This window comes from Polyodon spathula, chromosome 4 (genome assembly GCF_017654505.1).
Source record: "Polyodon spathula isolate WHYD16114869_AA chromosome 4, ASM1765450v1, whole genome shotgun sequence".
Lineage (NCBI taxonomy): Eukaryota > Metazoa > Chordata > Actinopteri > Acipenseriformes > Polyodontidae > Polyodon > Polyodon spathula.
The window spans coordinates 72,114,808-72,129,282 of NC_054537.1; the positions used below are offsets into that span (position 1 = coordinate 72,114,808).

At 37.0% G+C, this 14,475-nt stretch overlaps 1 protein-coding gene across 10 annotated transcripts in view; it reads left to right on the forward strand.

The window, feature by feature from the left end:
* Positions 1 to 14,475, forward strand: part of LOC121314818 (kinesin-like protein KIF13A) — a 112,405-nt gene that overhangs the window by 67,484 nt on the left and 30,446 nt on the right. For all 10 annotated transcript variants that reach the window (XM_041248519.1, XM_041248517.1, XM_041248518.1 and 7 more), the window contains 10 exons: positions 943 to 1,077; positions 2,697 to 2,809; positions 6,273 to 6,384; positions 6,921 to 7,133; positions 7,580 to 7,690; positions 7,989 to 8,123; positions 11,070 to 11,200; positions 11,950 to 12,036; positions 12,528 to 12,703; positions 13,856 to 14,069. In XM_041248519.1, the coding sequence (XP_041104453.1) occupies positions 943 to 1,077; positions 2,697 to 2,809; positions 6,273 to 6,384; positions 6,921 to 7,133; positions 7,580 to 7,690; positions 7,989 to 8,123; positions 11,070 to 11,200; positions 11,950 to 12,036; positions 12,528 to 12,703; positions 13,856 to 14,069 (1,427 nt within the window). The remainder of the gene's footprint in view (positions 1 to 942; positions 1,078 to 2,696; positions 2,810 to 6,272; positions 6,385 to 6,920; positions 7,134 to 7,579; positions 7,691 to 7,988; positions 8,124 to 11,069; positions 11,201 to 11,949; positions 12,037 to 12,527; positions 12,704 to 13,855; positions 14,070 to 14,475) is intronic.

A 14,475-nucleotide genomic window follows, 5' to 3' on the forward strand; every position in this document is an offset into this window, starting at 1 on the left:
CCATGTTAGATGGCATAATTAGACAAGGTGATTGTGTAATTGATTGAACAGCTGAGTGAGAGAGTGCGACTGGGAGGCTGGAAAAGAGTCCTGGTATTTGGAGCCGGTAAGCAGCTTAGCTGCCCAGACAGTTAGTTAGGGAATCTTTCTGTTATAGTTAGTACTCTATTAAGGAGTTAGGCTTTTGTTTGTTTATTTTGAGTGTTTTGAAGTATTGTAAATAATAAACACACAGGTACCATCCTGTTTAACTTGCATTCCTGGAAGTTTGACTTTCTTTTGTGCTAGAGGACAGTGTAAAAGGTCTGGAGAAGTGACAAACACACCAAACCTTTCCAGAGTTGTCACTATATATATATATATATATATATATATATATATATATATATATATATATATATATATATATATATATATATATATATATATATATATATATATATATATATATATATTACACACACACAATGAAAGGTGGAGTCTCTACGGCAATGCAAGCATTCAAATTTCTTTCACCCAAACTATATTTAAATGGCTTGCCAAACGAAATTCATCATTTTACTTCAGGTTTGTGTCTTGCACACGTGCCATTAACAAAATGCCCTGAAAACGTAACGTAATTAATTAAGGGCCGTGATGCAGCAAAAAGAGCAAGAATTAAACAGTCTAATCATATTGTGACTCCTCTTAAACCTCCCCTTTCAAGTCTTCAACTTAAAAACAAATAACACAGTTAGATGCACACATAGCACCACCTGACCTGACCTGACCTGAAACAAACCCTTTTATGTGTTTGATTGTTCAGCAATTAGACACAGTGTTAAATGACATGCAGATGTTGTATACTTTGCATCCCAGTGCTGAAAATCTATGTTGGGAGAAGCACACTTTTTTTGCTAACAGTGACACTGAATATTGTTTCTTGTTGTTTTTTTCTTATAGGACATAGAGTTGTTAATGTCGGAAGGTAACAAATCCAGAACAGTGGCAGCTACCAACATGAATGAAGAAAGCAGTCGCTCACATGCAGTTTTCAGTATCATAGTAACCCAGACACTTTACGATCTACAGTCAGGAGTAAGTGCATTTTTTGTGTAGAACATTAAAATGCATATTTTGGATTTTAATGTTTTCACACTAAACTCAATGTGTACATATAACTACGGTAAACATATTCATGTATAGATGAGTGCAAATATGCTTATATAAAATACACCTTGGTTGTATAATGCTGGCTGCAGTGACCGGCCACTAGAACATTAATCTTAAATAACTAGGCAACAGTCACCCATCATTGAACAGCTGGGATTATAATGTAGAAAGTAATGCTGGCCCTCTGGAGCTTCAGCAATGCATTAGACCGTATTGTAGCCATGTCAATCAGTGCGGTCTGGTCTGCATTAACATACTAAATCGTACAGTGCAGAACCTGAGCTGTGTTTTGAAATTATGGGTAACAGGCACAGTGTGCTATACAGGTAGGTTAAAGACCACTTAGGTAGACATGGGAAATCCACTTCCTACCTTTTGAAAAATCTATTTGTATTATTTACCATTACATTTAATACACTTGAGTGGAAAAATGAATATGTATTTTGATAAATCATTTTTTTCTCATTTTGAAATACTTTACATCAGGAGTAGTCAGCAAGGTAAAGGTCCAGAGCACATGTTAACTCTGACCCCTAGTTCCATACCCACAAACAAACACATAACTAACTACACACATATGATTATTACACATGTTGGTCCTTTACTTGCTTTATAGGAGTTTTTTGCTTTTTGGTATCAAAACAACTACCTTTTTAACGAGTCTCCCTTTTTTTGCTGACTTGTTTCTACAGGAGTTCTTTCCCTGCTAAAACTACAGAATTGTGTATAACTGCTGTATTCTTTTATGTGTCTGTGTTAGCAGTGCCAAACATTTGGTTTCACTGTTGCAAAAACAAAGCTTATTGCAGCAAATAAAAGTGAAGCACAAAACGAAAAAAATGACAGATTTCTCTTTCAAGTGAATTAAAATAAAAATATAAAAACCTTTAGAAATAATAAAAAGATATAGCACTTTTACATTCAGTGGAATCGGCTAATACTCACAGTAACTTAAGTGGAAGAACTGGTAGGACTTTTAAGAGGCTTGAGATACAGGTGAGCTCAATAAGAGTAGAGGTGCAAAGAATTACCAGTCAAAACAGAACACTAACAGTAGTATTGTTACGATCTCGGTTCCTCTTGTACAGTATCGGTGCTGTGCTTCAGAGCGGGAGGTCCCGGGTTACAAGCCTGTTAATTTAACCACTGGACCACACAGCCTGATATCACAAATGTTTTATTACAGTGTTCTTGAGGCCCCTTGAATTCAAGATATTTGTCTGCAAGCCGTACTTTCAGATTATGTTGCAATTTCTTGGTCGTTTTTACCGGGAGGGTAGAATTTTCCCACACCTGTTCATCAGCTTCTATACAGTCGTTAATCAATCCCCTGTTGACTGACATGCTTTCAGACAGTTCTGTGGTGCGTATATTATTATTGGCCCATAATGTATGTTTATTTTAAACCTGTATATTTGTGTAGCTGTTGGAATTATAGAACAGGTGAGATTTAATGTCATTATCTTGGTAGCTGCTGTCACTTTAATGAAAAGGTGAATGAGAAAATTGTTTTAAAAAATATGTTGCCTTTTTGTTTTATTTAGAACTCTGGAGAGAAGGTGAGCAAAGTTAGTTTGGTGGACTTGGCCGGGAGTGAAAGGGTGTCGAAAACAGGAGCTGCGGGGGAGCGACTGAAGGAAGGAAGCAATATAAACAAGTGAGGACTGATATCCAGTGGTGAACATATGTAGTGACACGTATTTAAGATTATTTCCGGTTTAGCAGCACTCACAAAAAAACAATTGAAGAGGCCGCTTGTCGGAAAGTGTGTCAACAATGCTAACAGGTTTCTTCCGCTTTGTTTTGGCTGAAGCATGCAATAAATGTTGCTTTTGATTAAATATTTTGAAACGGGAGTGAAAATATCAAGGTCATTGGTCCATAGCCCAGTCAGTTTCCAGTGTGAATCCTTGTAAGCATTGCTGGAGTTGAAGACGTAGGTAAAAAGAAGACAGCCATCAAATGCTGAGCTGTTGAAACAGATATGTTTAAAACGGTATCAAAAGCTGCCACTCAGGAAGATGATCATGCCATGATGAAAAATCTATTCAAGAAGGTGTATAGTACTGTATGTGTAACTGTGACATCATTCCACCCCAGTTCCTCATCTTATGATTTGAGAAGCCTTTTCAAAAGCATTTTTTGTAGAGTAGTTAATGGTAATTCATCTAGAGAGAAGCACACAGAATATATTCTTGTAGGATAAATAAGTAAAAAAAAAAAAAAAAAAAAACAGGGATATATGTTTTAATCCAAGGCTGTCAATGTAGCATGGTCAGGTCCTGTTGTAGGTGAGTCATAAGAACATAAGAAAGTTTACAAACGAGAGGAGGCCATTCGGCCCATCTTGCTCGTTTGGTTGTTAGTAGCTTATTGATCCCAAAATCTCATCAAGCAACTTCTTGAAGGATCCCAGGGTGTCAGCTTCAACAACATTACTGGGGAGTTGATTCCAGACCCTCACAATTCTCTGTGTAAAAAAGTGTCTCCTATTTTCTGTTCTGAATGCCCCTTTTTCTAAACTCCATTTGTGACCCCTGGTCCTTGTTTCTTTTTTCAGGCTGAAAAAGTCCCTTGGGTCGACACTGTCAATACCTTTTAGAATTTTGAATGCTTGAATTAGGTCGCCACGTAGTCTTCTTTGTTCAAGACTGAACAGATTCAATTCTTTTAGCCTGTCTGCATATGACATGCCTTTTAAGCCCGGAATAATTCTGGTCGCTCTTCTTTGCACTCTTTCTAGAGCAGCAATATCTTTTTTATAGCGAGGTGACCAGAACTGCACACAATATTCAAGATGAGGTCTTACTAGTGCATTGTACAGTTTTAACATTACTTCCCTTGATTTAAATTCAACACTTTTCATAATGTATCCGAGCATCTTGTTAGCCTTTTTTATAGCTTCCCCACATTGTCTAGATGAAGACATTTCTGAGTCAACAAAAACTCCTAGGTCTTTTTCATAGATTCCTTCTCCAATTTCAATATCTCCCATATGATATTTATAATGTACATTTTTATTTCCTGCGTGCAGTACCTTACACTTTTCTCTATTAAATGTCATTTGCCATGTGTCTGCCCAGTTCTGAATCTTGTCTAGATCATTTTGAATGACCTTTGCTGCTGCAACAGTGTTTGCCACTCCTCCTACTTTTGTGTCGTCTGCAAATTTAACAAGTTTGCTTACTATACCAGAATCTAAATCATTAATGTAGATTAGGAATAGCAGAGGACCTAATACTGATCCCTGTGGTACACCGCTGGTTACCACACTCCATTCTGAGGTTTTTCCTCTAATCAGTACTTTCTGTTTTCTACATGTTAACCACTCCCTAATCCATGTACATGTGTTTCCTTGAAAACACACGCGGCTGTTTGACTTTGAGCTGCTGCTGTGTTTCCCCAATGTCCTGTGTTTTCTGATTAAAGCAATTCAAGATGCAATTTCTCCTTTCTGCTTCGAAACTGCTCTGTACTTTTCCACGCCTGTACTTCTCCCACTCGCTGTCGCTTCCACTCGCTGTCGCTGGGAAGACTGCCTCGTTTAACTGCGTTGTTCTGCTGTGCTGTTGGCTCCTCCCCTCGCCCGTGTCTCAAAACGGCGCTGAATTTGAATCAGCTGCTCCGAGTTGGTCCCAGGGTCTGGAAAGTATGGAGAGGATTTCAGAGAGTACTATGCAGATTAAAATGCCCAAGTCTAGGTTCACATCCTGGCTGTGCGAAGTAACCAGTCTTAGCTGAGGATTCCGAAGACAGCCGTGCATTGGCTCTGGCGATCCTGTTGGTTAGAGAAGCAAAACCGGAAGAGACTGTTTCTCCTCATTTGTGCTACAGTGAGTGAGCTCAAAAGGCTAGGCCTTTGTCCTTCAGAAGTCGGTCGCGTGCTGACATCTGCTCTCGAGTTCCTGGGTGTAAAAATAGGAAGCTGGCTCAGTGGTGGGATCGGAGGATGCCCACCGAATCTTCAGTTCTCCTGAGTCATTGGGGGAGATTGCTGCAGTGAGGGGAAAAAAAATATTGGACATTTCAAATTGGGAAGAAAATCAGGTGTACAATAATTGGGCACATAAATTTTTTTTTGTTAAATGGCCGTCAAGTACATCATTTTAAGAGTAGTATTTTCAGCACCTATTGTGCATTGTTTGACATTTTTGTGTAATTTTCATTTTTTATAACATCACACCTTTATTTTAGGATATCATGATACAAAACTCCCTCTCTACAGCAGTTAGTGTAATTCCTTTATGCTTAGCATTTGAGGTTTAACTTAAGTGTTTTATTACAGTACATGACTAAGTGATATACGCAGAGGGTACAAAGGTTTCAGTATTTTCAGCTTCTTTGTGTGGTGAATTGGTTTGGTTATTTAAGGCTTATTTTGTATTAGATGTATTGATATCTGTACATTTTATAAGTATGTATTCATTGGCACCAAATTGTCTCATTTTTGTTTTATGTTTACGTGTAAAGAAAAAGAAAACTGAACCAAGTCTGCTGCACCCAGCAGTGCATACGAGTACCTGCACTTTTTTCTTGAATTTCCCCCCGCTTGCCTGTACATGCTAGACAATTTGTCAAGTAAATTAGGGGGACACCTCCATGCCTCAGACACACAAAACAAAACTCTGTCTAAGAGTTTAACAGTATATCTTTTAAAACTGCTCCACTGCACTCCCTCTGTCTTTTTGTAACTGTTCATCTTGAGTAAATACTTGATTTAGTTTTATTGTACAAGAATTATTTTGAAGTTTTAAACAACATTGGTGATAAAACCCCTCGGCAATGAGTGTTTTCTTTTTAGTTGTGTCCATTCCACAATTAATCCTGAATCTATTACAAAGAACTCCTCTGACTGCTTTGCAAAAGATGGCGGTGTTGTGGTCGATTTGTTTGGGCTGTAGTTTGGTTTTGATGTACTGATGCTACTGCATACTTGCAAAGATCAACAGGTATAAAAATAACTTGATTAATACATAGCTTGCAAAGTAATTAAGGTACTGTATATAATATGGACAAACTTTATTTTGAAAATAATTCACTATTTTTTTTTATATCTATGTTATTGATTTATTTTATTTTTATATTCCATTGTACTTTATGGTTCATTTCTGTATCACTAGGTCCCTCACCACATTGGGGTTGGTTATTTCTGCACTAGCTGACCAGTCAGCGGGGAAGGGAAAAACCAAGTTTGTACCTTACAGAGACTCTGTTCTAACTTGGCTGCTCAAGGTAGGACAACAATTATTATGTGAATAGTTAACATTGATCATGGAACAGGAAGCTGGTTTCTAGTATCTGTGATGCATTTGTAACTTCATACCATTTACATTAAGAAAAACTTTATTTACAAAAAATGAAATGAGTGCAATATTTTCTTTTTAGCCAACGTAAGGTACAAATTAAAGGTCATATGCACTGCATGATGTGCTTTTTGGGTACTGTACATAATGCAGTAAGTATTTTTTTTCACTTTTTTTTTTTTTTTTTTTTTTTTTACTGTGATTGTATATTTCTGTAATCATTTCTGTTAAAATTAAAAAAAAAAAAAAAAAAACTTTTCCATTAATTTTAATTTTTCTCCTGCTTTCATAAGTTTAGTATCTTTTTAGCACCTTTTTCTCTCACTTCTATGCAAACTGATTTTGGCACATTTAATACATCTCAACTTTGCTTAATCAGGTCTGTTTGTTAATGTACTTTAAACCCTTGATAAAAACTTTTTTGAGGTAATAGTCTTAGAGGTTACATTCACTCATTTAAAATAGGATAACTTGGGAGGAAACAGCAAGACTGCCATGATAGCTACAGTGAGCCCGGCCGCTGACAACTATGAGGAAACGCTCTCCACTTTGAGATACGCAGACAGGGCCAAGAGGATAGTCAACCATGCCGTGGTGAACGAGGACCCCAACGCCAGGATCATCAGAGAGCTGAGGGAAGAAGTGGAGAAGCTGAGGGAGCAACTATCACAAGCTGAGGTAAAATAAATGCATGTGTGTGAAAGAATTTGAATCTGCCAATTCACTGAACATAAAAAGAAAAATCAAAATAATGTAATGTATTCAATGTTTCATGTAAACTTGAAGCTATATATATATATATATATATATATATATATATTATATATAATATATATAAATATCTATAGCGAATGACACTTGGACCTGAAAAGCTTAATAAATCTAGCCAAATGTTTTAACTCATAATTTTAAGAATTCTCTACACATGAATTTTATATTTTAAACAAATTTGAAATGTATTGTAAATAGATTTGTGCGTCAATGTTCGATTTTTATTTATTTTTTTATTGGCACACTGTGACAAAAATACACAAAGTATCTCAAAGGAATCATTATTTTTTGCTGTGCGTATGTGTACCACTATACCAATTCAGTAAGAAAGCCATTCTGTTTTGGTGTTTTAGTCAATGAAGGCACCAGAACTGAAAGAAAAACTTGAGGAGTCTGAGAAACTTATCCAAGAAATGACCGTAACCTGGGAGGAGAAACTTCGAAAAACTGAAGAAATTGCACAGGTGCAATATTCACTGTCTACCACCAAAGTTCAGTTCCATCTAGTTTGTGCATTTGGAGTTTGCCTAACTATTTTCTGTACAGTTCTGAATTTAAAAAAAAAAAAAATGCATACGTAAAAAAATCACAGAGGTTTAAGAAAGAGAAGTTTCAACAGAGCAATCCAGTTATTCAGACTGACAGAGCCTTGTTATAGCATCCCATGCAAGTTTGCCTTGCTAATAGAACTACAATTGCGTAGGGAAGATTTCCTGCACCATCTTGATAATTATTTTGGACACCCGTGTTTCATTTCTGCAGGAGAGGCAGAAACAGCTTGAGAGTATGGGAATTTCTCTTGAGTCCTCTGGTATCAAGGTTGGAGAGGATAAATGTTTTCTAGTCAACTTGAATGCCGATCCTGCCCTTAATGAGCTTCTAGTCTACTATTTAAAGGTAAGAAATGGTCTCTCTTGTTTTACCGGTGACCGGCAGTGTCACTTGAAAATGGTTATTGCTTGTGGCACTTTCTTCCGAGTTGTTTGAAGATGGAAGATATTTTTTATAGGCTAACATGCATGTTTACAAAGAGGCCCTGTCTGCTTGCACTTTATTTTATTTTGTGTGTGGGAATGGCAACACTTATACACGTATTTATAAGTAGGCTTGCTACTATTTTTTTTTTTTGCCAAATCAACGATTTAATATCGATTTGTTTATTTTAGATAGAATTTACCGGGTTTTTTTCGATCTTTATTTTTCAGTTCAAGCAGAGAATTGGTGAAATCGACCTTTTATGCTTAAAAAAAAAAAAAAAAAAAAACACTTTTTATGCCATTTGAGAAATGTCTCATTTAGCAAAACCCCTTTTATCATATTCAGCATGCAACAAAACCATGGTTGCCAACATTCTAATTGAAATAATGTTTGGTCACAGTGGAGCTATACCTTGTGAAGATAAAGATCCTGCACATTTAATAATTGTCTCAAATAAACCATAGAAAACGAAGCATATAAAGGTGTTTTACACAGATTTTTACAGCATAAATTTACGAGTAAAAATAATATGCACAGAACAAAGCATTAGATAGTTGAACAGAACTGACTTGTACTTATTCGGAGTCCGAGCTCCCCCTCTCCTGCTTCAGCACAGATGGACTCAGAGTTACTGGAAAGTCAGTTATACGGGCCTGCGTCATCCTGTCGCGATGACTTCAGCTGTCGGTCAGGGGATTGTGCACAATATTCCTTCAGGGTTTTCCTCTTCACTCCATTTTCAGATCAAACTAGAAATTGTCACTGTATATTTTTATAGCAAAAGCTTATCTGCATACACCTTAACCCGCTAATTTCAAAGTAGGCGCTGTAGTTGGCAAATGAAAGTGCACTGTGGTGCAGGTCTTAATGACAGTCATTTAAACAAATGAGAGCATTCTAGTACTGCTTCAGCCAATGAGATCTGTCGGAACAGGATGAAACTACAGGTCTAACGGACCGCTGAGTTCACTGACAGCGACCCCCAGCCATTCAGAGCGGAACGGAGACGGGATAGACAGCAAGTATAAAAACTACACAAACTAGAGATGATTTCTAAGTTATTATTTTTGGTAAGAAAATAGAAAAGAGAATGGTTTTACCGACTTATCGTATATAAATTTATTTCAGTTGAACTCATATTTTTTGAGAATTCGACATTTAACGAGCTTTACCGATTTAATATCGAAAAGTAGCAAGTCTGTTTATAAGTTATTGTTTGTACTGTAGACTGTATTGAATGAAAAGAGATGGCAATATTGCAGTCGCATTGTAATAAGTGTTTTCATTCATTTTTTATGGTAAGCTCTTAATAAATAATTCCTTATTATCACACAGTGCAGCTGAGCGAGAGTTAGAAACTTGGGCACTGTTAATGTTGTACACCATATGGTAATTATTGGTCTTGTATGTAAAGGGTTAATTTCTAAAGTAATTCAGTTATCCGCCTCTCCCCTATAGCTGTGTCTGCAGTGGGTCTGCATGCAGGTGGCAGTTGACAGAAATGGACGTTAATAGATATTCATGATTATCCTGCTGCAGGCATAAAAGAGAAAATCCCCTGTCCCGATACAAAGGCAGAGAGTAGAGTGGAACAAGCAGCAGCTGCTATTTGTGCTTGCTTTATGCCAGCAAAGGCTTGAACTGGATACTCTGTGTTGAGAGTAGGACCCCAGAAATTGTGCTTTATTGGTAGTACAGTATCTGCTGTGGGTTTGTTTGTTTGTTTTTTTAATGGTAACCTTTTCTTTTGTTCTTAGTATTAACAGTGCTTTTGTTTATCAGTTTTCCTAAGTTTCAGTTTATCAGCTTATAATTGGTGAACCAGCTTTAAAATTATTTGGTTGCTGTCTATCCTTTCCAACCATCAAAAATGTTTGTAGATCTATAAAGGGTTTGACTGTATTTAACTGTGTGATTGTTGTTGAAGTCAGACTTTATTCCCAACCCCTCTCTACAGGTCTACAGGACATTCTCACAAGCATTTTACCTTTTAATTTGTGTTGAGATTACACAGCAACAGGGTGGGATAGGCCTTCCTGTATATCACTGTTTTTCCTAAAAGAAATTTAACATGATATAGTTTGACACTCTTGAGAGATATTACAAGTGCAGTAGTTGGTAACCGTACAGTGTTTCATGGTAATGTGGTGTTATTTCCGACGTTGGTATAATAGGAATATAGGAATAGTTTGCTTTGATTTCTTACCAATAATGATAAAGTGAACTTTTATCTCGGGGGTGTCCATGATAGGGTTATAATAGAGAGTGAGTGGTGGTTGTTACTGTGTGATTTCTAGGTCAGTTGTTTCTGTTATCCTAAAACAAAGAGCTACATAGTAAGGGGGAGGAGTACAGTAAAACAAATAGTTCCGAACTGTAATTACTTAACTGTGGTTATTATAAACAGTCCTCATGCTGATGTGCATTTCTTAAAGGATATTGATCTGATTTAAAACAAGTAATCTCAGTTGTGTGTATTTTCCCTGTAAGACAATAATAAAAGTCATGTTTTGGGTTTCTTGTATTTACATGGACAACAGTAGAAACACGGGTCATAATAATGACAGCAGGGTGAAGGGCAGTGAGGACCACACTGTTCTACGGTCACATTCTGCATGAGTTTTTAGCATGGATGGGAATTTTAACCCCAAATAAACAAAATACACACAGGGGTCACACACCCTTACAGTTTGCCCATAGTAAATGTCTGATCATGTGAGTGATGGCCCATTTAAACTAAAATAGATTTTTTTTTTGTCAAACTCTTCTATGCCTTAGCAATGCTGATGCATACATACATACATACATACGTACATACATACATAATTATTATATTTTGGTTTAATGTTCATTTTATTTTATCAGGAACACAACCGAATAGGTGCGGACACGTCTCAGGATATCCAGTTATTTGGGATTGGAATTCAGCTGGAGCACTGCATTCTTGAGATTGCTACAGACGGAGATGTAACTCTCACTCCAATAGAGAATGCCAGGTAATGCCCCATTAAATTAACTTTAGTTGAACACTGGAAAAAAAAAAAAGAAAAACATTTAGAAATACAGTCCTGTTGTTTTAATCTAATAGGACTAAAGCAGGGTGTGCTTATTAAAAATATAGCAAATGCGCAGAGTCTGGAAAGTGTAACAGTGACCGTTGATTTTATTAAAGCAGCAGTGACCTGCAATGGTACTGCAGGTACTGTAAGCTTAGTCACCATTGCTACAGTTAAGGTTAATGTCAGACAAAGCCAGTTATCTAGACTCCCTGATGGAAGTGTACTAATGCTCTCAGGAATCATTGTCTTGTGTATGAAGACTTTTCAGTGTGCGAGTTTTTGTAATGGGTCATAATGGGATGATTATAACAAAGACATTGTTACTGTAAAAAATGGGGTGGGATACTGAGCTACCGAAGGAGTCTCGTTTACAGAGGTACTAAAAACCTAGACATTGATGATAACAAAAATGACTTTGAAAGGCTATTAACTATGTCTAGGGTTGCCCTATTTCTGCATCTGTTTAAGAAGTGCATAAGCTTAATTTATCATGAATTCCAGAACCAGAGCACATCGCCCCCCTAAAAAGCTTTTAAATTGTTGTTTTTTTGCAGACTCGGAAGCAGAACGATATTCTTATCCTGAATGGAATTTTAACTTGTCCAATCATATCATGTGTGTGGAGTGCAGATTTTAAAGGGCATAGATAGTGGAACGTTCACATTCTATTTTTCTTCTTTGAACAGAACCTGTGTAAATGGAACGGTGATCTGCTCTTTAGCCCACCTGTGGCATGGGGATCGGATACTGTGGGGAAACAACCACTTCTTTCGGTAATGTGTTATATAAGTTATTATCCCCAAACAGGTTTTAGTGGAGGTATTTGCAGCAATATTAAAAAATATTATTTTTTATATATTTATATATTTTACAGTTACATTTTTATATTACAATAAACTTGTTCCAAGTTGACGCTGACATTTATTAGCACTAATTAGATCCTGAAAAGTATGTCTCTTGGCTCAAGGTTCTCGTGACCTAGGCAAATGACCTAGCTTAGGCAAATGAAGGCAAACCTCCCTTGGACATTATCACAGTTATTCAACACACTTCCTCATGTAGATCATGCAGTAGGAGAAAGACATTTAAATCTTGCATGGTCTCCATGGGAAGTATGTTGAACAACTGTGATAATGCCCATGTGAGGTTTGAGAACATTTAGGAAAACTGTTCCTATTTTGCTTACATATATAGTCTTATGTAATGTTGATGAAATAATGGAAAGGGTTTCCTTCCTCAGCTCTTTTTGTGCTCTTTGCTGTAGAATCAATTTGCCCAAGCGGAAGAGAAGGGACAGATTAAAAGAGGTCGAAAGAGAGCTGATCAAAGAAGGATTCTCAGACCACGACGTGGAGTCAGGGAGCGAGGCTTCATCTGAACAAGACTACAGCTATGAGTTTGCTCAAATGGAAGTTATGATGAAAACCCTGAATAACAATGGTAAGAGTTTGCTAAAAATGAATGCTGCATCTTCATTTTATCTGAAAGTCTTTCTGAAGTATTAGATAGAAATTCCTTATTACAGAGTGGGTAATAACTCGGTTTGCGTGTTCAGTCTGATGCCACTCGGAACACATTATTATTATTAAACCCATCTTGAAAATATTAACTCTGCATTTTAATTAGTAAAAGTACCATTTGAAAAAAAAGGTGATTATCTTTTTACCTCCAAGCCAAACAAGCATTGGAGTATTGTTTTGAACTGCTGTAAAAAAAATAAAATACAGAAAAACCCACAGATGTGTGTAGAGGTGAATTTATCAAACTCATTAGTGGCAGTCACTTTGAAAAACGCTTTGCTCTGTTTTATTGCTAGCTGTTCAATCATTATTTAATTAAATAATGAATGTGACATTTTTCCAGCATTGCCTTTCTTGGTTGAGCAGTGAGGTGGATCTATCTGCACTAATTGGTGCACCTTAAGTATTATTCTTAAACCCAATGAATGATGTTTAATGTCTTTTATAGTAAACTAGGCCAACACATTCATGTCTTAAAGCTGCAGTACCCAACCCTCACAATCAAGTTCATTTGTAAACAATATAATTCCTGGGTAACTGTTCACTGCACTCTTCGTAGTTACCCCTCTGTGCAGTGTATTTTATCAGAAACTAGTTGGCTACATTTTCAGCTGTCTCCCTCTTTGCGTAACTTAGCAACTTTCTGAACTAAAAACAGACCTGCTCATGCTACTGCTGTAGCTCAGGGAAACCAAACTAGGGAATCTTCTGTTTGTTTTAATGGTAACATCTTTATTGGAAACACCTATAGAGTTCATATTTGGCCTGTTTAATGTGTACAAAAAAAATAAAAACTTGTAGAGGCCCTACACATGTACAAGTGGGGGCTCATAAATTAAATCTGGAAATAATATTTGAAAATCTAAGGTTTGAATGCCTAGTTTTTCTCTGTGAATTATTTATTGACTCCCTGTGACTTCAAACCTTCTATATTCAAATGTACTGTTAACTTTGTTAACTAAGTTTTAACAGGCAGTGTTGTGTGGGCATACTGCTTCACCCTGGAAAATAAATGTCCCCTAGTGTACTTCCTCGTTGCTTGTATAAAGACTGGGCTTTGTGCACACCGCAGATCCCATTCAGAATGTGGTGCAGGTCCTGGAGAAGCAGTACTTGGAGGAGAAGAAGAGTGCCCTGGAGGAGCAGCGCATGATGTATGAGCGCGAGCTGGAACAGCTCCGGCAGCAGCTCTCCCCAGAGCGACAGCACCACAGCAACAGCAATGACAGACTCTCCTTCACCTCCCAGACCGACCAGCAAAAGGTCAAGCTCTGGTCTGAAGAAAGGTAGTGGTTTGTTTGTTTTGTTTTTTTTTAATATATAATTTAAAACAAGGTAGACCTGATTTTGTAAAGATTTTGCCCGGGTGCCTCATTTATTTTTATTATTCTTATTTTTATAACTACTGTTAGAAAATGAATTTAAAAAAAAGAAACGGCTTGATACAGAAATTGTCTGTTTTTCACCACTTTTTCTCTGTTACGGACCACTTTTTGGTGGTCCCTTGGGTAGTTGTAATGAACTGGTTTGGCTACTGTAAATCATCCTCTTTTAGGCCTCATTCAGTCAACGGAGGTAAATGACCAGAATTATTGACTTATTACGAAAGATATGTTGTATATCATGGGGTGGTGACAGCACTACATGGGTGCAATCAATAGTTCCCAGTACATTTGGAAAGCCAGACACTTC